This window comes from Cinclus cinclus, chromosome 8, assembly GCF_963662255.1.
Source record: "Cinclus cinclus chromosome 8, bCinCin1.1, whole genome shotgun sequence".
Lineage (NCBI taxonomy): Eukaryota > Metazoa > Chordata > Aves > Passeriformes > Cinclidae > Cinclus > Cinclus cinclus.
The window spans coordinates 7,135,483-7,162,650 of record NC_085053.1 but is presented as its reverse complement, the minus strand read 5'-3'; the positions used below and the strand labels follow the sequence as shown (position 1 = coordinate 7,162,650).

General features: G+C 42.0%; 1 protein-coding gene across 4 annotated transcripts in view; it reads left to right on the top strand.

Annotated features, from left to right (window-relative positions):
* SMG7 (SMG7 nonsense mediated mRNA decay factor) overlaps nucleotides 1-27,168 on the top strand; it is a 53,993-nt gene that overhangs the window by 18,674 nt on the left and 8,151 nt on the right. For 2 of the 4 annotated variants that reach the window (XM_062497018.1, XM_062497019.1), the window contains exons 2-17: nucleotides 4,376-4,407; nucleotides 5,634-5,751; nucleotides 6,753-6,885; nucleotides 9,713-9,884; nucleotides 10,747-10,818; nucleotides 11,802-11,952; nucleotides 12,285-12,420; nucleotides 14,394-14,556; nucleotides 15,653-15,809; nucleotides 18,035-18,105; nucleotides 18,422-18,482; nucleotides 18,864-18,983; nucleotides 19,259-19,694; nucleotides 23,330-23,474; nucleotides 24,709-25,097; nucleotides 25,843-26,208. In XM_062497018.1, coding sequence (XP_062353002.1) covers nucleotides 4,376-4,407; nucleotides 5,634-5,751; nucleotides 6,753-6,885; nucleotides 9,713-9,884; nucleotides 10,747-10,818; nucleotides 11,802-11,952; nucleotides 12,285-12,420; nucleotides 14,394-14,556; nucleotides 15,653-15,809; nucleotides 18,035-18,105; nucleotides 18,422-18,482; nucleotides 18,864-18,983; nucleotides 19,259-19,694; nucleotides 23,330-23,474; nucleotides 24,709-25,097; nucleotides 25,843-26,208 — 2,722 coding nt within the window. The remainder of the gene's footprint in view (nucleotides 1-4,375; nucleotides 4,408-5,633; nucleotides 5,752-6,752; nucleotides 6,886-9,712; nucleotides 9,885-10,746; nucleotides 10,819-11,801; nucleotides 11,953-12,284; nucleotides 12,421-14,393; nucleotides 14,557-15,652; nucleotides 15,810-18,034; nucleotides 18,106-18,421; nucleotides 18,483-18,863; nucleotides 18,984-19,258; nucleotides 19,695-23,329; nucleotides 23,475-24,708; nucleotides 25,098-25,842; nucleotides 26,209-27,168) is intronic. The other 2 variants (XM_062497021.1, XM_062497020.1) reach the window with 2 other exon arrangements.

Sequence of the window (27,168 nt, the reverse complement as noted above, 5' to 3'; positions counted from 1 at the left end):
CCTGCCCTGAATCAGCATGGGTATGCTTAAATACAGACAAATAAAAAAAAAAAACGCACTGAGTATTAAAACCGTTATAATTTTTTTTGTTGAAAATAACTGTTATTTTGAGGAAAATCAAAAGTGGTAGTTGCAGGTTGTTGCTTTGAAGTTTCTTCTGGTGTGAGCCTTGTCAAATACTGAAATTATGGAATTAAAGTATTAATTTAACTGTGTTGGACTTTTAGTATGCTAGTATAGAAAATTTACCTTTTCTAACAAAAATGAAAGATTTCCCACATTTATTCTATGTATTTCTGGCAGTGCTCTTAATGAGCCTTGGGATCAGTCACCTCCAGCTAAGGCATATTAGGCTGCAGGTGCTTTTCATTGTGGTACAGTTTTTGCACACACCTCCAGGAAGGAGAACTACAGGAGTATGAATTTCTGTTTGGAGAGAAACTCCTGCCCATTTAATGTTTCTTTAGTTTCTAGAATCACAGAACATGTGATTGGATTCTGATGGCTTTTATAGGCCCAGCTGCTTGGATTCATTCCCCATTTTAGTCATGTAAATCCTCAATTCCATATTGGGGGTTGTGTTACTGAGATTTGATGAGGGAACTGATACAGCTGCTGATGCTTAGGGCTGTCAGGGGAAAACCAGGTGGAGTTCCCCTTCAGGAATGGTGAAAACAGTGTTGTGTTTGTGTTGGCTTTGTGAGGTCTGGGGTTTTCCACATTTTTTTTTTTTGTAGAACTTGTCATGCCACAGCAGATCGTGCCTGGCACATCCTCACTGTGAAAATGAGAGAGGTATGGTGTAAATGAAGTCTGACTTCCAGAAATAGAGAATTGTAGCTGGGTAACACAAACCTGCTGCTTTGGGAAATTTGGGTTAATTTTATTGGTTTATCTGTGCTTGATAATGAAGCTTGTTAGCAGACCCCTGCTTCTGTAGAATGGATATGGCCCTATTAGAGATGCAGGGTGGTGTATGCAGAACTGAAAATTTGTGATTGAGTGCTTTGAATTATAGCAGAACTGAAGAGAGATACTGCAACAGAAACGAGTTCTTTTGTGGACAATGGTAAAATAGATCCATTTGTTCAGTTGGAAGTCAGATGGCAACAAGAGGAAAACTTGAGTAAAATAGTTAACCAAAGAGGCTGTATGATCTTTTCTTATATGATTTTAACATCAAATTGAGCAAACTTAATGCGCTGATGTTAAAAAGTAGGTGTGACTGAACGATCTTTTGATGTATCTTTCGGTGTGATGGGGTAAACACTTCAAAATATATATATATGGGAGAGACATCACAATATTTGTGTGATTTTCTTTCTGTAGCTTAAGGGAATCAACTTGTTTTCTTATTTTGCTTTAGGAAAGCTTAACTGATAAAGAGTGGTAAAAATTTGGAAGAGGGAAAATGAAATGTCTTTCTTGTCTTCCTTTGCCAAGTCCAGTGGTTCATTCCAGATTAAATGTAACCTCTGAGTTCCAGCAAAACAGAACTTTATAAACTCTCAAGTTCTAAAGAGAAGAAAAGTTTTTTGTCTCCTGTGGGGATTTAAATTTGTATTTAATTTTTTATTTAATTTTTATTTATCTTACACCTTTAGAACCTTGACAGTCCTGACTGTGTTTTAAAGTTTTGAAGCTTTTCAATTTTATGAATTAAATGAAAAATCCTTTGGCTATCACATGTTTTTTACTGAATTGGATGGGAGGCTGTTGTATTTCAGTTAAAGTTTGACTAAAGCACAGAGCTGAATCTACATATTTGGTTGGGAAGTTATAAAGAGTAGCTATTATGATGTATCAAGGTAATATATGGAAATACTTGAAATATAATTTTTTTTAACTATGGTTTGTCCTTATTTAGACCAAAAAAACTTAGGGAAGCTTGACTGAACTGCTGAGTCCAGCTGGGCAAGGAGGTGCTTGAGAATATTCTTGAAATAATGCAATGTGTAAACAAGCCCTATCAGGTTTTCTAGCAGGCAACCTTTTTGCCCCAGAATGAGTCATTCTAATGTAAATTCAGTATGAGGTGGTGTAATAAAATATATGGCCAGAAAAGCTTGTTAAAAATGCTGGATGATAGAAGGAGCCATTGTCACTGTGAGACTCTTACCAGTTGTTACCAGTGAATTCCAGTCGGTGCCCACTAGGAGTCCCTGAGCACCAGCAAAGGCCCACTGTGAACTTTGTTTAAGGAACGGGCAGTGCATCTTTCTCTCTCTTTCTCTCTTGCTACTAATATTTTGCCACTGATGCAGAGCAAGTTTTGTACCCAGGCTACCCCCCTCTTATCCTGGCTTAGAATGCAGCTATTTGAAATAAATTGTTTCTAGGTGGAAATGAGAAGCAGCATACTAATGTTAGATCGACTCTCCTAATTCCTTTGGCCTCTAGGAACTATTGATATAGCTTCTACACATTTTATTAAGAATTACAGTGACAATCCTGTCATTATTGCTTGTTGCAATTTTATAAATTATACAAGGCAGTCTGTGTTATGGCCAGTGAAGCAACTGGTGTTAAAGTCTCTTGTTCTGTGAGCCCATGAGTCTCCTCTTAAAAAAATAAAAAAGTGTTTTTAAATAGGCCTTTTTGGTAGAAGCTCGGGTCTAGCCATATGATTAGGTCTGTGCATTTACAGACTGTCAGCAGTTGCACTGATGTAGAGACTGAGGCTCTCTTCATCTGAATTCTCTAGGCAACAGGGCAAATTCTGGGGGAAAAAGAAAGTGCTTTTATTTTTCCCCTTTTAAATATTATACTTAGTGGAAGGCAATTCCTCACAATTAATTTCCAGAGGAGCTTTGGAAATTGGCTTTTAAAGGGCAGAACCTTTGTGCCTGGAAGACAGTTCTGGGTTCGTGTCTGTGGGCACAGTCCTGTGTGTCCTGCTGGGGCTGAACCTCTCTGCATTCACAGCTTTGGCAGCACAGATTGTCTTCTCTGCTCAGAGGAGACCCTCACAGCACTGGAAGATGTTTGAAGCGTGAGCCAGACTGTAGAAACTTGGCTGGCTGTTCAGAAAAGTGAGATTCCAGCACCTGAATAGCTTTTCCTTGGGAGCAGTGGCATTGCTGCTGCCAAGTCCCAGCACTGCAGATCTGGCTCAGCCCTGTGCCTGACTGGACTTGTGGGTCAGAAGTGCAGGGGCTGCTGAGGCACAGTGATGCCTGGAAAGGCTGACCTGGAACAGAGACTATGCAGAGCAAAAGGAATAAAATAGGTATTTTTTGAAAGGATACACCTTGGGCAGTGCAAGAGCCTGGCCTACACCCAAGTCAAATCCAAGATGGATCCTGGTTGTGAGTTTTTACACTTCTATAAGTTTTGGTTCACCTACATATTGGGGTTAATTATCCAACCACAGCCCCAGGCCATGAAGCCTCAACCCCCTGGCTTGCCCCCTTTCCTTTGCTGTTTTTTATGGTTTTTGGGTATCAGTTGTCCTTGATTCTCAAGCTGGGAAGGGATTGTTTTGTCTAACTACCCCGTGAAAAGAACTTAATAACACCTGATGTGAAGTTTGAGTTGCACACCAGGCAGCCTCGTGTCTCCTCTGCCAGCCCTGGGTTGTGTCCATCAGACAGGCCAGCAGTGCTGCTCCTTGAAGCTGTATGTACTGCTGACACAGTGCTTAACTGTAGCACCTCTATTGCCTGCTCCAGCCAGACAACGACCATTCAGAAATATTTATTCACTGAGGACTTGCCCCAGTGTTCCTCTTTTTGGGAAGCTATTTGCCAACCTCTACTAGCAGTGGGGATTTGCAGAGGATGCTCAGTGCAGGAGCTGTAGATAGCCACCTGTAGTTGCCATTCTTTCTGTGTGTACTGCATGTTTTTTTTTCCCTTGGAAACCTGATCAAAACATTACTTTAAGGATGAAAGGTAATTGGGGAAGCCATAGTCTTATCTCTTCTCCCTATAAAACACTTGGGCAGCATGGGGGGCAGGAGGGCTGTACTAGGGTGCTGACAGGCACTGATGGGAGTTTGTGTTGCTCTCTGTTGGCTCCTGCCTTTTCACATGTGACAACTTAGAGTTGATACCAAGTTCCCAGGTAATTGTCACTAGTGTTGGCAGGACACTGCTGCTACATAAAGCTTAAAATATAAACCATAATGTAAGCATTTTTAGTTAATGTTTGTTCAGAAAGAGGTATAAGCAGGGGAAAGTGAACAGCTGACTGCTGTTATGGGATGGACTAAAAGCAGTCACACTGTTGAGCAACAGTAGCTCAAATCCTGCATGAGATGAACTAGAGCAGAGTGAGTTGTGAGCAGATTCACCATTGCATGAATGTACTTTGGCATAATTCGGTTATTTTGATCTGTCTGTTTCTAATTTATTGTCTTATTGCTTTCTTACAGGCAGGCAGAAGTCCTGAAGGCTGACATGACAGGTAATGCCTTTTTTTACAGTTGATCTAGCTTATTGATAGTATTTGGTTCCTGGTTTTGTTTTCCTTTTGTGTTCCTTTTGCTTATCATTCCTAAGAATTTTCTGGAAAGTGTGACCTTATGTTAAAGGCTTGTCCTCTGTATAAATAAATGAGTAGTATTTTAACAACTGTGCCCCTTTTGCCTGTACCTAATACATATTTTTTAAATTTACTTTGGTTGACTCTTTTGACTTTAAGTTGACTCTGAGATTCCTGCCCAGACTAGCACAGGAACTGCTGTACTAGGGATTAGCCAGGATTTGTGTGGTTTTAAGGAACCTGTGTGAGGAAATGCTGATCTGATGCTACCACATATTGTGAAAGTGCAGCCCTAGACACAGTAAAGTGCTATGAGTTGTGATTTAAGCTGTATCTATTAATGAGAAATGGTTTATATTAATGAATCAGCCCTGCAGTAAAAGTGGCTTCCCTCACGAACCTTTGCTCAGCTGTGCTTGCCAGCTTGTTGTAGTGAAAGTAGCAGGAATAGGAATAGAATATTAAAACCACCTGGACCCACCCAACCCAACAGGAGTGGCTCCACCATCAGCGTCAGGATGGTTTCCCTGGGGTGAGGCCTGTCTGCTGTGCTCCTGCAGCCCCAGCCCAGGTGGTTGTAGAAGACACAACCATTGAAAATTGGACTCTAACTCAGTAGCAGGGAGCAGTGTTTGCACTCACCTTCTGGGATGGAGAGCAGATGATTGCTGAAGAGTGAGAGCATGGCAAGCATGCAGCAGTACTTGCCCACTGTGTTCTCTAAACAGCAACAGTATGAGTCCATGCACTGTCCTATTTAGCATCCCTCCATGGATTTATTGTCTGCTAATTATTTTCAGGCTTCACTGGAAATTTTTCTAAATTCATCCAGTGGCAAGAAATTCTGCAGTTTAATAACTTACGGAGAGCCACATGTTCCTGTTTTGTTTTTTAACTTGCCAGCTGCTAACTTGGTTCACATCTAGTTCTGGTGTTGTAGGAGACTCATCAGTTAAGCAGTGAGCACTCAACCCCTCTGTGCTTCTTGTATTTCACTATTCTAAAGAAACTGATAAAAGCAGGTGCTTGCTTGGTGGTGTGTTTCTCATATTGAGTTCTATTTTTTTTAATTTGGTAAATGAGTGAAAAATCAGATTAATTCTATAAATTTATGTGTCTTTGGGTTTTTTTTCTTTCCTGTTGCTCAGATTCAAAGCTGGGTCCAGCAGAAGTCTGGACATCCAGACAGGCTCTACAGGACTTGTATCAAAAAATGCTAGTGACTGATTTGGAATACGCTTTAGACAAAAAAGTGGAGCAGGACCTGTAAGTACCTCATTGAATTTGTGTGTGTGTATGTATGTAATCTGGGCTGGGGGCAGGAAACCTTGAGAGCTGCAGAAAAGCAATTGTATCCTATGGGATGGTTGTCTTTTTCCTTTAAGAGGAGGGCTGTGCTGTGGGTGAAACATGACAATGCACTGCAGGGCTGATAAAGAGCATTTAGTAGGTTAGTGTTTTACCTCTGGCAATTCAGAAGCAGCCATGTCATGCAGGAGTAGATTTTGGAGAACCAGATGGAGGTGGAGAAGCCTAGGAGCACCAGTCTGCTCTGCTATCAGGGAAGGGCTGCAGTCTGCATCTTCCAGGAAGGAGGACATTTGCCTGATGTAATCACCCGGGGCTTTGAGCAAGGTCTAACAGGAGCTGAGTAGCTGCTGAAGAGCTGTGTTTTAAGCCCTGTGAGGTAGAGCTGGGCAGAGGGAGGAGTAATCAGGGTAGAAGTTAATGGGTTGCTCATGGCACCTTACAAATCAGGGGAAGATCCAGCTGGGTTTTCTCCATACCCTGAATCCATTCCCTGTTATTTAAGGTGTAGACATGGATTGTAATAAGTTTAGTTAACAGAAGCATGTGGCTCTTTCAGCATTGAGGGAAGCCAGATGAGTAGGCTGGCTGAGTTCTCCTCTCCATGCTTCCAGTTACTGAATGATTTTTAACCCTCATTTCTGCACCCCACATCTTGTTTTCTATGCTGCCTAAAATAGAACAGTTGCAAGCAAATATTAATGATGTTAGCATTAGCCATATACATATATACCCATATGTATTAGCTGTATATATCTATTAGGATCTGTTTTCCTAGATACAAAAGGTGAGGAAAGGTGGTTATTCCATATTTAACATTTGTTCTCATCTGAATGTTGCCTGAATTTGAATATTCTTCATGTCTGATGCTGTGTAATTAAACAGTTCTTTCCTGTTGCTTATGCCATCTGCATAAGACACTTCCAAAGTAAAAAGGTAAATGCCTCTTTTATTTTCAGTTGGAATCATGCCTTTAAAAATCAGATCACAACACTCCAGGGTCAGGCGAAAAACAGAGCAAATCCGAATCGGAGCGAAGTTCAGGCGAACCTTTCTCTGTTTTTAGAGGCAGCTAGTGGCTTCTACACACAGGTGAGTTGCACAAAGTAGAGGATGGGTGGAGGATCAGTTTTAGGTGGGTAAAATCTGCCCTTTGCCCTTAGCTTAGGAAACTGCTGCTATATTGGATTGAGCAGTGCACCTTGCTAGCCATGGTGCTCTCAGCAGGAGATGTCTGCAGAGCTGGTGATGGGCTTTCTTTTGATCAGTCTTGAGCTGAAACTGTGCATCTGGTAATTGTTTTGGTGCAATTCAGGTTCCTTTCTAATAGAATCTCTTCAAAGCCTAAACCCTACTGTTTTGGGTAAGGTCAAAGGTCCATTTCTTACTGTGTGTGCTTATCTGTGACTGCTCAGAGCAATCATAAAGCAGCAGGAAAGGGTAGAATGATACTTCTTTGCACTGTCTCTTGCCTTCTTGCTGTGCATCTGTTGCCTTCTTGTTGCCTGTGTGAGTCCTATTAGAAGGCCTAGCCCTCACTGGCTCTCCAGTCCCTCTTAAAGCCATTTACTCTGTCTCTGCAGTGACCTGCGGTGAGAAATTTTGTCTTTTAATTGTAACGTCTTACAGAAATGACGACACAAAAAACCTCAAGCCTAGCAGATGAGTTAGTTGATGATTTCATAGTTCTTTTTTTCTGTTATTTCTCAAAAAAATCCCATTTGGCTTCTCATTCCTATGTAAGTGTTTGTTGACCATTGCCTTCATTCCTTCTCATTCACTGTATAGTGAAGGATAAACAAGGATAATCAGTTTGTTCTTGGATTAAGTTACTCAGGAACAGAAATATGTGCAGAAAACACAGATGCACAGGATGTGTGTGATGGCCTAATGGTTTTGTTCTTTGTCCCTTCCTTGTGACTTGTAACACCAATTATGAGCATTGAGGTGTAAGTCTTTATTTTTGACAACAATTAGAACAATTGGTTCACTTCTAGGAACTTGTCTTCCCCTAAAGTAAAACTGTATCGTTGAGGGCTCTTGGGCTAAGAATCATTTGCAAGGTTTTCAGTTAATTGCCAAAGGAGTGAGATTCCTATTCATATTTCATTAGACTTGAGCTTTAAATTACAGAGAATAAGAGTCAGTGTATGATAATGGCCTTAATAAAGATAACTTGCCTTTCTTTCCTTTTTTCCTCCTCATTTGGTATCTGCTTCAACAACATTGTGGTTGCTGAATCCTTTCTGTGTTCAGAGTAAACTTTGTCTTCAGCTTACAGCACTGAGAGTAGGTCATTCGTACTGTATCATTTCCTAGTTGGATTCCAGACATCCGCAGTGCCAACTCCAGGGTACCCTTGTGGCTGCCCCTTTTTTCCCTTCAGCATTTTTTTTTTGTGGGGTTTTTTGATTGGTTGGTTGGGGGTTTTTTGTTTCTTTGGGTGTTTTTTTGGTTTGGTGGGTTTTTTTGTGTTTTGTTTTGTTTTTGGTTTTTTTTTGTTTTTTTTTTTAATTGGGTAAAGCTAGTTGTTGGAAGCAGCCAGTTTGACAGGCTGTCATGGTTGCCAAGGGCATTCTATCATCTACACTATTTGTCTTGCAAAAGCCTTGTTCTTTCCTGCAGTGGATCAGGGAATTTTACTCTTTCTGAGTTTGATACTACAGACTGGGTCATCTTTTTCAGTTTGCTGTGATGTTCATCACATTTTCAGTCTTAAACCTTGGCTCAGCCAATGTACCTGTTCTCCAGCTGTGAGGCTTCTGCAAGTGACATCTTTGAACAAGAGCATGAATTTTCTTAATTTGGCATCTTTGAAGATGTCAAGTTGCTCTCTTTTAACCAGCTTTCATCTGTGAGATCTCTCATGTTTAGGGATTTTTGTTTACTGTATAAAGACAGACCCAAAGGGAAGGGAGATGTAACAAAAACCTCTTTCTGCAGCAAGCAAAAGCATCACATCAAATCTTGCTTACAAAGCGTGTGTCTCTGTCAGCCATGGACTTTCTCTGTGCCTTTATCTGGAAGTGCAGCCCTCCTGCAGATCTGTTTTATTTGGAGACTGAGCATGTTCCCAGCTGGGAGAAAGTCTGTCACTTCTCACCTGCATATTTTACCCTAGAACTCAGTCCAACGAACACTCTTCATTCTCTGCTTGCTGTTACTTTGGAGAGTATTTGCTGGAGTCCATTAGGAAAAACTTCAAAAGCACCAATTAAAATGGTAGAGTTGAGGTTTTCTTTCAGTCAGCTTTTGAAATATTTGATCAAGTAGCTGATGCCTTGTTCCTTGAAAGAGTTTCAGTGTTGGCTTACCACAAATATTTACTGACACCTCAGCCACTGAACTGTTAGTACTACCTTGTGTTGCTTACAAACTTGGTTATGTTCCATCTTCTTTCTGAAGTTTAAGTTGGGATAGTGTGGTTTCTTACGTTGAAACCAGCTGCTTTGGAGGATTAGGGATGTTCCTTTCTGTTATTTTCAGAGAACAGTGTCATTTCATCAAGGTATAAAACCCACTGTGTTCCTCTTGAGTGTCCTACTGAAAAAACAAAACAAACAAAAAGACAAAGCAAAACCATAAAACCCAGCAATATTTGTAGACCTCCCACAGTCAGTCTTCACTGATAAATCCTTGGTGATAGAAGTATCATGAGGATTGAGTTGCTTACTGCTTTGGGATGCTGAGCTTTTTGTTACCGGCAGACAAACATAGTGGACACAATGGAACGCGATGAATTCCATATGGAGAATGTATTTTCGAGTCTCAGTAACTCGAGCTTGTTCACCTCAAATTGTGTTTGCCTCACCTGTGGTGAGCACACCTCCGAGTGGTGCTCTGTTAAGTTTTGTGACTTGTTTTGATGCCTCTCCAATGCCAGTCTCAAGCTGCTGCTGACCCAGCCCCGCTTTTGCAGTTATTACAGGAATTGTGCACAGTTTTTAACGTAGACCTGCCGTGCCGCGTGAAGTCTTCCCAGCTGGGGATCATTAGCAATAAACAGACGCACACCAGCGCCATCGTGAAGCCACAGTCCAGCTCCTGCTCCTACATCTGCCAGCACTGCCTTGTCCACCTGGGAGATATTGGTGAGTTTGAGAAGGAAGGGGCTGGGCCACGGAGTTCTGTGTGTGTTCAGCTTCTGGAGAGGGATCTGCATGTATCATAGCGGCTGCTGGAGCAAGTGTGCTCCACTTGGGTAGCTAGTTGCTGATTCTGCCTATGGTCATTGCTGCAGGGGGAAAGATGTGGAAAGAAACTCTGTTCAGACTTACCTAGCGTGTGTTACACATTAACACATGGAGACAGTTAATCACTGGCTCTCTAGTGATCTGCTAGAGTCTGTCTCCTGGCATTCTAATCATGTTCTAGCTGGCAGGCACAGGGAAGTGCTGAAACTAGTAACTATTTCAAAAGCTTGTTGCAGCAGGCTAGCACACTTCTCCATTCCAGAACACCAGCATCTTATTACAAGGGTTGTAATTATTACAGTACAAGGGTTCTGGTTAGAAATCCAGTCTTTCATAAATGGGATTTCTTTTTTGCATTAAGTTCAGCAGGTTTATTTCTTTCTTGATTTCAGTAAAACTTTGTATTGTAGAAAGTTCTCTTTTCACAGCAATCTGCCATTCCTTTTTGAACAACCTAAAAATAGATTTAGTTGGTGATTGTGCAAAGATCATAGAATATTATCAAAAATATTTTTAGCTCTCTGGATGTAGTGTTCTTGGCACTGTTGTCTATAAGACAGTCTTAGGTCTAAGGCAAAACAAGCACCACAGAATTGAATGTGTCAAATGTTGGTGCTGTTTGGTGTAATTGCACATTGTTCTGATGTTTCTTTCTGAAATGCTAGTGAAATGCTCATCAGGTAAGTTGCATTTTGTGAAATTAACTGCAGGGGAGTGGAATTTTGGGACTCAGCTTGGTTGTTTTTTTCTATTTTCTTAGCTCGCTATAGGAATCAGACCAGCCAGGCAGAGTCTTACTATAGACATGCAGCTCAACTTGTCCCTTCTAATGGTGAGTACCTTTTCAGTTCATAATTCCAAGGGAAGATTTGGGGTATTGTTTTTTTTCTGTGGCAGTTGAAAACCTGAGCTTTTATATAAATATGCCTCTCCAAATTCTCCTCATGCATCAGTCAGTCATTTAGATAATGGTTATTTGCACCATCTGTGTCACTTCCTTTTTGTGCAGATTTTGTAACAAGGAAGGTAATACACACCTTTACTGGAAGCTTCACTACAGCTATACTCTGTTACATTCATACATTATAAAGTACAATTAATGAAAACTTGCTTTACACCAGTATTGATTTTTTTCTTTTATTGTTTATTCCCATATCAATTTATCAAGTTTAGTAACTAAAATTGGACTTTTCAAGTTGCTGATAGGAGTTAATGAATTTTTTAGTTCAGGGATCTAGCTTTTTAGCTAGATCTTCCAGTGACCCAGAATGTAGGGATAGTGATAGAAGGATCAAAGTCACCTTTGAGCTGAGCTGCTGAAACCAGTAAATCAGTTCTTTAGCCAGTTGCATTCTAACTGAACAAAACAAAAATTCAACCCCCTGAAACAAACAAGCAAACAAAATCAGAGACCTCCATACCCAATCCTTCTCCATACAAAGTTTAAAAAAGGCAACAAAACAGACAAACAAAAAGCACAAACAAAACAAAAAAAAACCAACCCCCCAAAAACAACAACAAAAAAGCCAAACTAAACAAACAACAACAAAACCACACCCACAAACAAACAAAACAAAACACCAAAAATCAATCAAACAGCTGATGCACCACAAATTTAGAAGTTTAGAAGCTTTTTCACTGAAGTGGTAGCCAGATCCAAGGCTGGGGTGGAAGGGTCAGCAGACCGGTCTGAGCCTTGTCTGTCAAAGAACTGAGGACTGTATGCTCCCTTTCCAAGTGACCACACGTACTCTGAAATCTAGCTTGTTTCCCTCCAGGACAACTTGTTGGACATCTTGTCTTTTTCTCCCTTAGGTCAGCCTTATAATCAGTTGGCTATCCTAGCTTCCTCCAAAGGAGACCACTTAACCACAATTTTCTACTACTGCAGAAGCATTGCTGTGAAGTTTCCTTTCCCAGCTGCCTCCACTAACCTACAAAAAGCACTTTCTAAAGCACTGGAAAGGTGAGACTAAGAGTAAATTGTTGCCACTCAGATAAGCTGGAAGGTATTTCTTCTAAAAGTACCTGCCTTGCTAGAAGTTATTCATGTTTGGCAGTGGAAACAGAAATCCCTCAATCCTTGTCCAGTCAGAGCATCCTCACAGGTGTCTGGAACAAGAATAGTTTGTGATGCTCCTGACTGTGATTAGTGAATGCAGGAAAGAGCATATTGTGCCAACACGAAAAGTAGCTTGGCATGGACATTTCTCCCTCATTTTGGAGTAATTCTTTAGTGTTATGTGCAGCTGTGTGTAATTCCAGAGATTGAATCAGGTATTTGTATTCTAAATGCAGTCGTGATGAGGTGAAGACTCGATGGAGTGTGTCTGATTTCATCAAGGCATTTATTAAATTTCATGGCCATGTGTACCTGAGTAAGAGCTTGGAGAAGCTGAACCCTCTTCGAGAAAAGCTGGAAGAACAGTTCAAGGTTAGTTCTAACAACATATCAATTAGCATATTGAGGAGAATATTTTTTAGCAGCTGACTTCTGAAATTACAGTCCAGCAATCATTCATTAACATGATAAAATACAGGAAGCTCGAGTGACCAATTAGGGAAGGTTTGCATTGGATAGTTCTGGTAACTTCTGTCAAGATTAGGGATTTTTTTCCCATTTGACATATGGTCCATTGTTGGTGGAGATACAGGAGAAATCAGTGACCACTGTTGGTTCTCTGCTCTCTAACTTGGATGATTTTTGGATATCTGAAAAGGACTTAATTCATCTGTGAAGTCTTGGCTTGGTGGCTTGATGAATTTTGAGAGCTTCATTTTTTTGGGTGGCTTTCATTCACTCCCAGTGGTTATTAAGGCTGCTTTTAATCTGCCTTGGAAAACTTGCCTCTCCTGTCAACAGTTTGCCCTTGAAAAGTGTCCCATACAACCCTACTTTGTGCAGACTAGAACTGTGCAGAGCATGTTTTCCATGGTAAATACAGGAGTCCCACTGATTACATACCCAGCTAATTATGTTGGACAATACAGCAAAGATCAAAACAAAAGAATTTTATAAGGTATTTATGCAAAGTCATACAGTTGCAGAGAGGACAGTGTTAACTGGTAAATGCCTTTTGGAAACTGCTCTGCTTCAGTTTCCTAATTTGTGGGAAAGAAACAGGGAAGATTAATATGTTCAGCAGAACAGTGAATGCTTTTCAAAAATAGGAAAGGGGAGTGTGGTCTGAGCAATATAAAAAATCACAAGTGTTCTTTATAGTGTCCTTTTACAATTTTTTTGTCTTGAATTGTATTGCTACAGCTAGGTTCACACTGTTTTTAAAATAAATTTTAAAAACCACAGAACTTGCTATGAATTAACTTTCAATGTGGGCTGCTCCAACCCAGGCAGTTTATGTTGCTTCTGAAGGAAATAATTATATCTCTCTTTCCATGTGTGATGCTGGCTGTTGAATAAGTACTGTTTTTTCTCCAGTGCTTATAATCAGTAATTATGAAGGTTCCTCAGGCATGTGGAAGAGTCTTCATTTTCTGGACTGATCCAGAGTGTTAAAACAGCTAATAAGCCCTGCTTTGTTGCCTATATTACCTTTCTTTTGCTTATATTATGCAACATAAGGCCTAATTTATCGAACAGCAGCTCTTCTGGCTTCAAGTTGAGTGTAGATGAGAAGTTGGCTGAATGGTAGTGAATCAGTTTAACTTTGTGGCTCATTTTAACTCTGAGTAGAGCAATTGCAGGGTGGTGAGCGTTCAGTCAGGCCCTGGGTGCTGCTGCTGGCAGCTCTTCCAGTCTCAGTTATCAGCTGTACAGTGCTTCATGCCCTAAATGAGAGTCAAGGGTGAACATGGAGCTTAAACCTTTTCCTGATGCTCCTTTTTTTTCCCCCCACAAAAAGCCTTGATGTCTCTTTTCCTGTCCTGAGAAAGGTGTCTTTTCCAGCACAGTTACTGAAAGACATTTGTAAATAGCTCTCACTATTTTAGCCCACCAGGCATTCCATGACCCGTGAAGTCAGACATGGAAGTACTCTTTAATGCATAACCATGCAGTAGTTAAATTTTCCTGGGGTGTTTTTCTTTAAATGTCACACGTCTCTATGCTGGTTCCTTGAAAGGCAGACAAACCCAGTGGATCTATGGGCCTTTCCACATGTATCAGTGCACATTTGAAGTTGCACTTGGCTCTGGAAGAGAACCATATGCAAAGGGGATGTTGATTTGTGTGTCTGAGCTGGTGTACAAGCAAAAACCTTGTGCTTAACAGTGGGGTCCTCCTGGGCAGCCCAGTGCTGTGCTGGGAGGCATGACCTGAAAATAAAATCCAGAGGAATGTTGCCTGAGGGCAGAAACATTAGTCAAGCAGTGAAGGAGCAACCACCAATCCTTTCAAGCATGTGTTTTGCCATCTAAAAATACATACACCCTGTGTCTTTGTTGCAGAGGTTGTTGTTCCAGAAGGCCTTCAACTCTCAGCAGTTAGTCCATATTACTGTGATCAACCTGTTCCAACTGCACCACTTGCGAGACTTCAGCAATGAAACAGAGCAGCACAGCTACAGCCAGGATGAGCAGCTCTGCTGGACACAGCTCCTGGCTCTCTTCAGTAAGTGTGGGAGCTAATTGATTTTTGTAGTTCTCTTGATTTAAATGTGGAATCCATTAGTAATTTCCTGTCAGGATTTAGCTTAATGGCTCTGTGAGGTAAGTGCTGAGAATAGACATTAGAGAGAGTGTTGTGAGAGATGGTCACACGGGATCATTTATGTCATTTATATCATTTATATCCAGTGCTGACTAACACTGGATTTCTGTGTCCAGACTTACTGTGTTTGAAGCTTTACAGTACTTTGCATCATTTTCCTGGTTCTGAAAGCACATTTTATTTTGGGTGCAAAACTGGATCCAGCTTGGCAGTGAGCAGTAGTCCTCTTTGGGGGCTGCTCTCCAATTGGCTGCATACAGTTGGAGTTGCTTTTAATGGAACTGGTTCTGATTCAACAGGACTGAAGTTGAAGCTGATTCAACCAGGACCTCAGCTACTTCTTTGCCTTTGGTAATATCAAGCTGGAGATAAGTGAGAGTGCAGAGCATTTTAGACTCTAGACACATAATGCTGATTTGCTTAACCTGACTGAGCCTGTTGTCAGCTTGGCATTGTTTGTCAACCTAAATTTCTGAATAGCTGGATTTCTCCAAGTTCCAGCCTGGAGTTGATTCTGAAGGCACCATGGTCAAGCTGGTGTGATTACTCTTTCTCAGCTTCTGTGCCCTAAGGGGTCTGGGCTGGGTGCCTGCCTGCAGAGCTCCAGTGCATTTGTGTGCCTGCTGGTTGAAGTGAATAAAGTGCAGGTAGGTAGTTGAGTTGATAATGTCTAATAAATAGGTGAGTGACTATTTATGCACTCAGCTTGGCTCACATGATGTTTTTACCTTTACCAAGATTATTTGCCATGACAGCTGAAGAGATAAGAACATCAAGATTCTGCTGCGTAGTAGAAAACTATTGAAAAACTCTGTTGTGATCTGTTGGTAGATTCTTTAAAATGAGGTAGCTAGGCTGCCTTGTTTTAAAGAACTAGCTCTTAGAATAGGGGTTCATGGGGTGTGTATGTTTGATTAGGTTATTTGGTTAACTTTGAAATGTCATTCTCACATAATGGAATTTTTTCTTTTGCTTTTTCCTCTTACTCTGTTTCTAGTGTCATTTCTTGGAGTTCTGTGCAAGTGTCCTTTACAAAATGACTACCAAGAGGACTCTGGGGCTGCGTATCCTCTTCCAGCTGTGAAGGTTTCAATGGACTGGCTGAAACTTAGGCCCAGTGTTTTCCAGGAGGCAGTGGTTGATGAAAGACGGTAGTGAGTGTTAATCTTTCTCTTGTTACATTTTGTTGCATGAGGGTCCTAATTACTGTTGATCCACAAATGAGCCATGGGAAGAGTGATCATACAACTTATTACAGATACCAAAGCGATAGAAAGTGTGTGTGCTAGAAAGTTCATAAAGCAAAACACGAGACTTGTTGGTTACATGAGCAAATTGACTCTTTTAATTGTCTTTAGGTTTGCTGTAAGTTTTTTACAATCGGGGGATCTATTTTATAATGTCCAATTTGAGCATAACTACTGAGTGTTCCTGTAGTGTTACCTAGTATAATGATTTCTCAGATTACTGTAGGAAGTGGCAGAAGAATGCCTTGTTTTTGTGCACTAAACCATCACTGGGGCAGTGCTGGAATGTAGCCATCTAGGAATTAAATTCAGTTTAGTAGAGGGGCTCTTTAAATGTCAGTGCAGGCATAACTGTTCTGGACCATTGCACTGATTTTTCACTTTTGCCACTAATCTCATAAATTCAAGCTTAAATTGCTCAAAATTCACGATTATTTTTTTTTACATAGTCTATTAACTTGTCATTAATTACTGTGATTCAATAAAGTGTTTCTATAAGGTGATTCTTAGGATCAGAGTGACTGTTACTGATGCAGCTGGATGAGCATTGTTCCTAAGATGGGCATTCCAAGGAAAGCAGTGTGATGCATTGGGGACAAGTGTACCTATAACATTGGTTTGTTAAATAAGAAACAAAAAACCCTGTAGAGTTTTGGGATCTTAAACTACAGAATTCCTAAAGGAAAGATTAAGGAAAAGAGCTCAGATATGGTTTTGAGATGATGATAACTATTGCCACTCACATCTGAAGGAAGACTTATGCCTGTATTTTAACAGGCAAGATACCTACTTGATAGCAAGTAGTCCTTGCAGAAAGGACATGCAGGTGGTAATTCATGGAGTAAATGGCTTAAAGCTGAAAGAGGGTAGATTTAGATTGGTTAGAAAGAAATCCTTCTCTGTGAAGGCAGTGGGGCCCTGGCCCAACTTGCCCAGAGAAGCTATGGCTGCCCCATCCCTAGAAGTGTCCAAAGCCAGGTTGGACAGGGCTTGGAGCAACCTTGGGGTAGTGGAAGGTGTCCCTGCTCATGGCAGGGAGTGGGAGGTCCCTTCCAGCCCAAACCATTCTGGGATTCTCTGAAGGAGCCCATTTTCTGAACAACGTATTACTGAGTTTACTTGCCTCATTGGAGACCTGTGGGGTGTTTTTTCCTTCTTTTGTTCCTTGTCAGTCATGGGAAGGAGCTGTTGCTCAGTGTAGTGTAGAGAATAAATAATGATGAAGAAGATTATGCTGTCTGTGCCTGCAGCCATGTGAGAAAGCAGCTGAGGGTGTACAGTGCTGTTGGGGGCATGGTGCATTCTCCAGGCCATGTGCTGGATGATGGCTGAAAGCCTTGCTGAGGAGGACACATTCATTTCTCCTACACTGAGCACAGTGGGCATCTTGAAATGGTTTTCTGTTGTTTCTGTGGTGCCCATCGGTAAAGCAGAAGGATTTTTGGACTTTTGGGTGGGAGCTTTTAGCAAACGGGAGCAAGCAGCCTGATGGTAGCAGTTAAATGTTAACCACCTATGCAGTGATTGGTGTGATTTTAAAATTGTTTGCTTCAGGGACTTTGGGAAGAATTTTCAGTCATTGCTTGTTACTGCTATTGTGAGGGCAAGGCAGGGGACTCCAACTTCACCCCTAGTTTAATGATCTTTCTTGGTGCAACCCTTCCTCTTCCCTTGGTGGTAAATGCTCCACCACTACAGTACAGTATTGTTCAGGAAGCGGATGTACTTCTGCACTGCTGTGTCTTGATAAACTCTTTTGCTGCCTAAACTGATTCATTGACTGTGCCTTGAGAGCCATCACCTTTGGACTGCAAAGCATGAATTACAGACAGGTGCTTGCAGCACTTGCTCACACTCTAGGTATTCCCAACAGGCTCCCTGACCTGCTGGATGATGAACACTGCTGTGAGAACCTGGGAACTTCCTTGGGAACTTTAGGTTGGCTTTTTAGTAATAGTAATTTTTTCAAGAAAGTGGTCTTTTCACTGACACTTTGTGAAGAAACTTTTCTTGGGAATCAGAGGATTAATGTGGACTGTGATGGTAACAGCATTCGGTGTTATTTTGGTTAAGCAAACACATCCCGTGTTTTGCAGTTTTCACTTAGGGTTTGCCTGTTTTCTAATTTTTAGCATATGGCCCTGGCTGATCTCTCTCCTAAATAGTTTCCAGCCTCACGAAGAAGATCTATCCAGTAATAATGGTAAGGACACTTGTAGTCTGTGCTGTAAAGAACTGGGAAAAACAATGTTTCTCCTGCTGATGTGGGGAATTACAGTTGAAGAGCAAATAAGGAAGCAAGTTATCTTCTTGTATTAGTTCATGTGAATACTTTTGAAATGCTTTTTCTTGTTCTGAGCAGACTGCTCTGCTTTATCCCTCCTGAATTTCTCCGATTGTGGGGTGGACCAGTTAATAGAAGGCTTTACTATGTATAGAGACCATGCTGAGTTATCTGCTGTGATACTGTGCTCAGTGTTTTCATGCTTTCCTTATGCTGTTTACTGTCTGTTTGTCAGCAACCCCCCTTCCAGAAGAATTTGAGTTGCAAGGATTCCTGGCTCTGAGACCCTCATTCAGGTGGGTGACAGCTGAAGGATCCTTCACCCTTGCTGATGTCATGACTTCTACAGACATTGGCCTGTTCCCTACAATATCTTATTCATGTGTTTATTGCTGTATAGATTGATGTTGGTCTCTTCAAAACAACTGCAATGGATGGTGTAACCCTCAGAAATTCTTGAGGTTATAATACTGCTCATGACTCCACTGAACCTCTTTAATGTATATGTGTCTTACCAGATGAGAATTACATATGTAAATCATCTTAACAGCCATGTTTTGAATAATATCTGGTGAAAGTTCAGAGCTTTTAATAGAGCAATGCTGACACATTGTATTTCTAGAAAAATAGCACATTGCAGAGGGTAATTAATATTCCCTCTTCTGTATCAATACTAGGAACTTGGATTTTTCCAAAGGTCACCAGGCAATTACAGGGGATAAAGAAGGGCAGCAACGTCGGATACGGCAACAGCGCCTGATCTTCACAGGCAAATGGATTGCTGATAACCAGCCAAGGTAATTGCAAGTACTTTGTGTTTCCCATGATACTGGAAGCTGAGGTGACACAAGTGCCAGTGTAGAATGTTATTTTTTTCTCTGTCCAGCACATCAGTTAGCTGTAATGTGAGCACAAGATGCTGACAGCACTAGTAATATGTACCGTGGGTCAGCATGCTATAACAACATGCTAACTAGTAATATGTACTGTGGGTCAGCTATTCCTTCAGACTGATTATGATAAGTAATGTAGTTTATGTACTTGCTTTTTAATTCCTTCCTGTCTGTTTCAGATTGATTCAATGTGAAAATGAGGTAGGAAAGCTCTTGTTTGTGACAGAAATCCCGGAGCTCTTACTGGAGGACCCTAGTGAAGCCAAAGAGAGTCTCGCCTTGCAGGAGCCATCCATGGCGGAGCCGCTGTGTGCAGATGGGAGCCCTGGACTCAAATCAGTGCTGTCCTCTGGCAGAAGCCTGAGCAACAGCTGCGATGCAGGAGAAAAGCCAATGGTCACCTTCAAAGAGAATATCAAGCCCCGGGAGATGAACAGAGAACAAGGACGCATCTACCCCGCAAAGGACATAGCGAGGGAGAGACGGGACTTTAGCAAAGGAATAGTAGCAAGTAAGAATGATGGGAAGAAGGATAACAATAAAAGAAAGAATGAGACCAAGAAATGCGGCTTGGATAAGATGCAGGAAGCAGGAAAGCAGAATGTGGCAGTTCAGGTAAGCCTTCAGCTCAGAGGGATACTGTGCCTGAGACAGTGCCAGGTTGTGTCAGGGCACTCATTGCTTGTGTATAGTATGGTAGAACTGAGGTCTTGCTGTGGGCCCTGCAGCTAATGCTCAGTAATATAACATATTTCTACCTCCAAGATTAGGTGATGGTGATCTTAGCATCTGTTTGCTTTTCCTTGATGCTATATCAAAAAGAGAGAGATATGAGGAAAAAGAGTGCAATGAGAGGTGCTGTAACTATCCTAAAAACAGATTTCTACCCATTCCACAAATTATTTAGGCCACCAAGGCAGTTCATGTGGCCAGGTCGTAGTCATGCTCTTGCCATTCTGGGATCTGTTGTGAAGGAACTGGGTACTCTGCATTTTCACTTCAGTTGACTGGTGCGCATTCAACAAACTGAACACATCACAAAAGCACCGAATTGTATATATTTGGAGTAAGATCCCCTATAGTGTGGGTGCAGTCAGGTGTCTGTCAAAGTAAAGAAAGCCACTGTGCTCTTAAGTGGTCAATCTGTGCTCAGGCACTTGCTCAAAATGGTTTGTTTTCACATCAGCTGCTCTTTTGCCAGTTAAATTTTTTGGGGCATGCTTTTTTTATCTGTTTCTTTGAGCATTATATATTAAACATATCAAGTAAACAGTGGATTTGCTGGTCTGTCTTCTGCTGTGTCATAGTAAATGAGGGTAGAGAGTGTCAGGGCTGATCTGATCTGATCTGATCTGCACCTGGACAATTTGGCTGTATCTCAGTCATTCCCTGATGATGATGGGAGCCATTCAGTGATAGTGATGGAGATTTCTGTTATTTCCCTAGAGAAACTGTTAGTTCTTCACTGTTCTTACAAGTGGAAATTATTTCCTAATGCACTTTGTCCCTTGGCAGCCCATTACTACTGCCCAGGACAGGTCTGCAGAATAACTCTTCCTCTGTGCAGCTGCTCCAAGGGCCTGTGCAATTGAGGTCTTTTCCCCAGACTAGACAAACCATCTCTTTCAGTTTTTCTAGCTTGTGTTGTTTAGGAGCCTTGGGTTATTCTCCCTGTTTTCCTCCTGATGATTTGCTGTTAAACATGGTTATGAAATGGAATGTCTGAACTGGCAGCATTATTCAGTTGGTTTTGCAGAGGAGCCATACCTCAGGGTACAAGTGGTTTCTGTAAAGGCTACAGAAACCAGGGGACAGTCATTTGTGAGTCATGGAACACGATTCTGGTATCTGAAAACCAACACAGGTGAACTAGAATAGCAAGTTTTAGTTATTTGTCAAATGCATCTGGGTGTCATTGTGGGTCTGAGCATATCTCCCTGTTTTGATCTCTGTGCCCCTGTCTTGCAAAATAAGGACTTAAGGTGGATAAAAACCTACCAGATCTGAGGACTGTGTTAGCTTTCGGGATAGGGATGATAGCTTATTTATCAGAAATGTGCTTGATTTAGTCTTAAAATACAACAAACCCAGCTGTAGTGGAATCTGCTCTGATGTTGTTTGTTATTGTTTGTATCTTCTTTAATAGAAATTAATTGTGGCTTTTTAACTCCATCAGCTATATTTATGGCAACAAGTCCAGTGAAATGCCTTTTGTTTCTTATAATTTGGTGGATTTGATTACCCAGACCTGCTCCAGAATAGAGGGAGGGCTTGCTTACTTTCCCCCACACTGAGAAACCAGTGTTGGTTTCATACCACTTGGTGGACTGTTGGTGTTCTGCTGTGGCACTCCTGGCGATTTCACACTTTATTTCCTACATAGTTCATTGCCTTCAAAAGCTTAAATGCTGCAGTTCCTACGTGGCAAAAATGTGAAGAATGTGGTACAGAAGTGATCAGTCCTGCTTTGCACATGCATGGGAGACTTGCATGCTCAGGCATGGGTTGATCTGGGTTGAATCTCTGCTCTCTAGGGAAGGTGATGTTAGGAGCCAAGGAAGTTTAATGCAGATTAACTCACAGTGTAGCATACTCCTAAGAGGTTCCTGTGATGAAATGGTGCTTCCCTCAAGCACTGTGTAGGTCCACTTAGGGCTATTGTGGGGGTAAATATTTGGTAGCACTGACTCTTCTGAGTTGATATCAAATAGAAGCAGGGAAGGAACTGAAATCTGTCTTGATTAATCAATTTTAGTGATTTAGGTTTTCATAAAGTTAACTATAAATCATGCAGTGGGCCTTTTGGAAGCCATCCTCTAGAAATTATTTACAGCATACTTGAATTTTTAATAGATAGAGCTTGAGTTTTAAAATGCCATGGCAAGAAGAGTGTCTTTGAATTCTCCAGCATTTCCATAAAAGAATGCATAGTGCTTATTATGGGTTATAAAAATATTTGGCTTATTGTGGAGGGAAAAGGGACAGCACAGTGTAAGTTAAATATGCTGAATGTGCTGGAGGGTGAAGAGATGGGGGATGAGCAAGGGCCTGCATTGTTCGTGGTGTTTAGCATCTGCCAGAACCTTGAGATGGAATTCCCTCCAGACTTTTTCTAGTGGGAAATGAAAAATTCACTCAAACCTCCCAATTTTACAAATGCAGAAAGAACCCTACACTTCTGTAATTTCTAAATGGGGAAATTCAATTTGAAAAAGAACTTAAGAAAGGATTTGAATGCATCTATCCTTTTACTGCTGTAATTTGGCAGGAAACAACTGTCCTGTAACTCCTTTCAACTCAGCAGCAATAAATGTCTAAATAAACCCCACACAGTTATAATATGGAGATTATTGTTATAGTTTGATTTGGATTTTTTAAATTTGATCCCTGATACAGCCTCTTCTTTCACTCACCTTTGAAGCTTGGTGTCAGGTCTGCTCCTGGGCCCTTTCTGTATTTCCCGGGTTCCTTGCTTGCTGTCTTTTTCCTGCCTGCTCCATCTTGCATTCCAGGCAGTTCTGCCGAGCTGAACAGAAAGGGAAAGTAGTCTTCCCCTCTGTCTTCCTCCCCAGGAAGACCCAGACCACAGGAGACTCAGAATAAGGTAAACATTACATTACATTCTTCTCTCTGCCTTTAACTGGTGCAGCTCTTTTAACAGAACACCCCGCAGTTACACAGTAAACTGAATGAGGTGAAGCACTTCTGCTGTTTGTCTTGTATGCTCTGGGTCCCAGGAATTCCATAGTGTGGAGGTGTTTGTGCATATATGTCACTGTATGAATTAGGCTGAGAGAACTCCCCAGAAACAATGTGGCAGTGTTTGCTTTTTAAGGTTCTGCAGGTAAGTAGAATGAATCAGGTTGAAGCAGTGTCCTAGGAGAAGAATAGTAACATTTGCACTTTCTGTTTTTAAACACTGCAAGTGAGCAGCACGGTAAGTTCCTTGGATGGTGTGAGATACTATGTCTGCTTCTCACTATCATTGCTAGAGAAGGAGCCTCTTGCATCTTCTGAGTAAATACCCTTGAGTGCTTTTGTGAGGTAAGAAGCACCTGAGGACATGCAGGGTAATCTGCTTGAAGTCAGTGAGGAGGGCTCTGTGTTCCAAACTTCTCTCAGTTACCTAGGGAGAAGAAAATAATCACTCAGACAATCTGAGAGTTTAATTTTTGGCTTGAGACATGATACGGTTAATGTGGAAGTTTAGGAAAAGTGATTTAATTTCTTCATATTTTCTTTTGCATCAGGTGAAATCCCAGACAGAGATGAGGAAGACTCCGGTGTCTGAAGCCAGGAAAACACCTGTAACTCAGACTCCAAGTCAGGCCAGCAGTTCCCAGTTCATCCCTATTCATCACCCAGGAGCCTTCCCTCCCCTTCCTAGCCGGCCAGGTAATTTGCATCATTCTTTTGACGTGTCATTTATTGTTGACTGAAGAAAATCCTGTAATAGTGATTGGTACCTCTAGAAGCCTGTGGAATGTAGGGGCTCTGTTAATGAACATGGATTTTCCTGTTGAACATCTTATCAAATAGTAAAAAGGGGCATAGGAGAACTGCAATGAGATAAATACGATTCCTTATGCTTTGGAGTTGAGGTTTGTCATGAAATCTGCCACCTGCCTTCTGGTTTAATGGGTGTGAGATCAAGGGACTTCATGCTAGGCTCTTCCTGTAGTTAGTCTGAACATGACAAAACTTTCTGCTAGCCCTGTTTCTGAAGCATTCCCCGTATTTCAGACTCCATTGCTGAAAAAGATCAATCACACTACTTGCTTTAAAACTCACTTTCTCTTGTAGTGGTGCTCATGTTTGAAGCTGTATTTTGTGTGGTCTTACTTGCTGCTGTTGCTGCACTGTGTGTCCCATTTTGCTGTGGAGTCTACCTATCATACCTTGCTATCCATGTTTGCTCATGGAATAACTGGAAGCTGTATCTTCCCTGTGCCTGTTACATGGAGCTCCTCAATATAAGACAGATGGGCATCTTCCCTGTCCCAAAGTCAGCATGAAATCTGACCTGTGAGACACAGAATTAAAGCTTGCTTTCCAAACCTGGCTTTTCAGTGTGAACTACAGGGAAGGAATTGATCTTACGGTTATGAGGATTTGTTTGGTTACCATCTGTCTCTCTCTAAATTGATCCAGAGACTGGCGATTCTCTGAGAGGAGGCAGTACACCTAGTGTATTGATTGCTTCTGTTTGTTCCTGCAGAAGTTTAGTCCCTGAAAATGCATTTGGAGGGGAGGAAACTTTGGGGGTAAAGCATCAAAAACCCAAGAGCAGTGAAGGGAAAAGGTAGTGGGGATCAAGAAAAGCTGGGAGATTGCAGGACAGGGAACACAAGGATGTGGAAACATATGGCCCTCAGATACTGCCATGGCTGACTGCTCTCAGTGCCTGGAATATTGCTATAAAACTCCAAAACAAACTCGGAATCCTTGTGTCATCACAGCCATGCACGTGCCAGGGTGAGGAAGGACATTGTAAGTGCATGTGTGCACACTGGTGCCTCGTTTCCTTAATGAACAGCACAAGAAGAGGAACCCCCACTAAAAGTTTTCTGGAGGGAGTTGTTTGCTCTGCCAAATTGTGATTAAAGGTGCCTTTTTTTATCTTTTCCAGGATTTCCTCCTCCAACCTATGTTGTCCCTCCTCCTGTGGCTTTCTCCATGAGCACGGGGTACACCTTTCCAGGTGGTGTTTCTGTCCCAGGAACCTTCCTCCAGCCCACAGCTCACTCGCCCGCAGGAAACCAGGTGCAAGGTGGGAAACAGTCCCACATTCCTTACAGCCAGCAACGGCCCTCTGGACCAGGGCCAATGACCCAGGGACCTCAGCAAACACAACCTCCTTCCCAGCAACCCCTCTCATCTTTACCAGCTCAGGCAACAGCACAGTCCGCAAGCCAGTTACAGGTCCAAGCTCTGGCCCAGCAGCAGCAGCAACAGTCCCCCACGAAAGCTGTGCAGGGCCTGGGGAAGAGCCCACCACACCACTCCGGATTCCAGCAGGTAAATTTGGCCTGTGCTATATGCTGGGCTTCATTTAAAAATAAGTGGCAGCGTTCAAGACTTGTCTTCCCGGATTGCACTTCAAAATTGTCATTAAAGAATTTTTTTGATTGTGAACTTCTGGGCAAATTTGAAAATGAGCTGAAGTTTGGTGGGTGTGAACATATGATGCTGTAACTAAAAGGAAGGTATGTACTGGAATGGAATGTCTTTTCTGTCATCTATTTGCTATGTGTTTCTGATATAGACAAGGTATGGAGGTGGTATGTCTGTCTCAGGCCTTTCTGGTTTTCTTGTGTGAGTGATGAGGACTGAGTGTGAACCTCCACCTGCACTCTCTTGGCTAACTGGTTGCAGTGTCAGTTCCCTTACAGCTCTTAGTTCCTTTGCTCACCTTGTGCTGGAGAAAATCTCCCTTCTGGCAAATCTGGACTCAATGGTGAGACTCTGCTTGTGCTCTGGGCAGCAAAATGCTGGCTCAGTATCTTACTAAAGGTTTAATTTGTAGGCTTTTGGGTTAAAAGGTACTGGATAGGGTAAGGATTATACCTGGTTGTTGGTTTAAAGCTTGACTAGAGAGCATTAGATACCTGTGGAAATCTCTTTTGATGAATAACAAAGACATTCCATAAACATTCTGATTTGTTATCATGCATGAGCCAGGCTGACGGCTTGGATGGAGTTAGGCATTCGGGTAGCATGAATTATTCCTCCCTGCTGGTGAAATCCTGTGTCTCTGCCTCAGTATCCACAGACAGACTCATCAAAGCAGCTCTGGACCCCCCCTCAAGTCCAAGGCTCCCTGGGGAAGATCATGTCTGTAAAGCAGCCCTATTACCTGCAGGCCCAGGACCCTCTCAAGCTCTTTGAACAGTCATTACAGCCTCCTGTGATGCAACAGCAACCTTTGGAGAAAAAAATGAAGCCTTTCCCAATGGAGCCATATAACCAGAACCCCTCAGATGTCAAGGTGCCAGAATATTACTGGGACTCTTCCTATGGCATGACGGACAACAGGGTGATGAGCCAGCAGTCAAACTTGGACCGCAGGGGGAAGCGGCAGGGAGTCTTCCGCTCCGAGCAGGATGCTGTCTCCAGGATGACCTTTGAGGTAAAATCCATGCTACAACTGGGGAAAACTAAGGCTCTGGTATTCCTGGCAACTCTTGGCGTTTCCCTGTTTCAGGAATGCCCTGTGGTCCTAAGTTGGTCAGTGTGAATTTATTTAGAAGAGACCTGAGCATCAGTAGCTAGGGCTCCAGCACAAAGTAATGAATTCCCCATTTTAGTAGGCTGTGTGTAGGATAGTCTGTTGAAGATTTGGTTTCAAGTAGATGTAAATCTTGTTCAGTGTGGATGTGATATCCATCTCTGCACTGTGTCTGCCAGGTTGAGAAACATGGCAGCTGATGGTTTTGGGGAAGATTCTTGTCTGGCAACTGGTAAAAACCGTGAAGGTCACTCAAATAATTGCAGTTGAATTATTACACTTTAGGTGAACTCCTAATAGGGCTATAGTGAATTGAATGGCTGAAGCTGAAATAGGTTGAGCAATCAAGGATGGTAGTGGCAGTCTTGTCTTGGATTTTTTTGTTTGCTTGTTTTTCCTGAAAATCCCACCACACTGAGAGAGCTAAATGGCTTCCTTAGCTCCCGGTTGCAGTGATGGAATACTTTACCTCTGGTAATGTAATCGTGCTTCATGTTGCTATTTATAAACCCACCAATCTCTGTTATTTATTAACAGCCCTGGAATCGTCTGAGAGTGCTTTTGGTGATGTTTATAAAGGAGGCTTAAACAGAGGCCTTTTAAACCTTTGATTGGGTGTGTCTCTGTATATGCACTCAGGACATGGAGGTCAGCTGATATCACTTGGCTCATCCTTCCAAGAGAAAAGACAGACAATGTACAGGAGTCTGCCCCTACCCTAATGTCAGGTTATGGTTTTTAGATGGAGATGTGGTCAAAGCCTTGTCCTCATTCCTAAAAGGGAAACCTTGCCAAGGTGCCAGCACATTGTGCCTACAGAGGGACGCTATGCTTGTGATGCTTGTGCTTTAAGCATCTCTC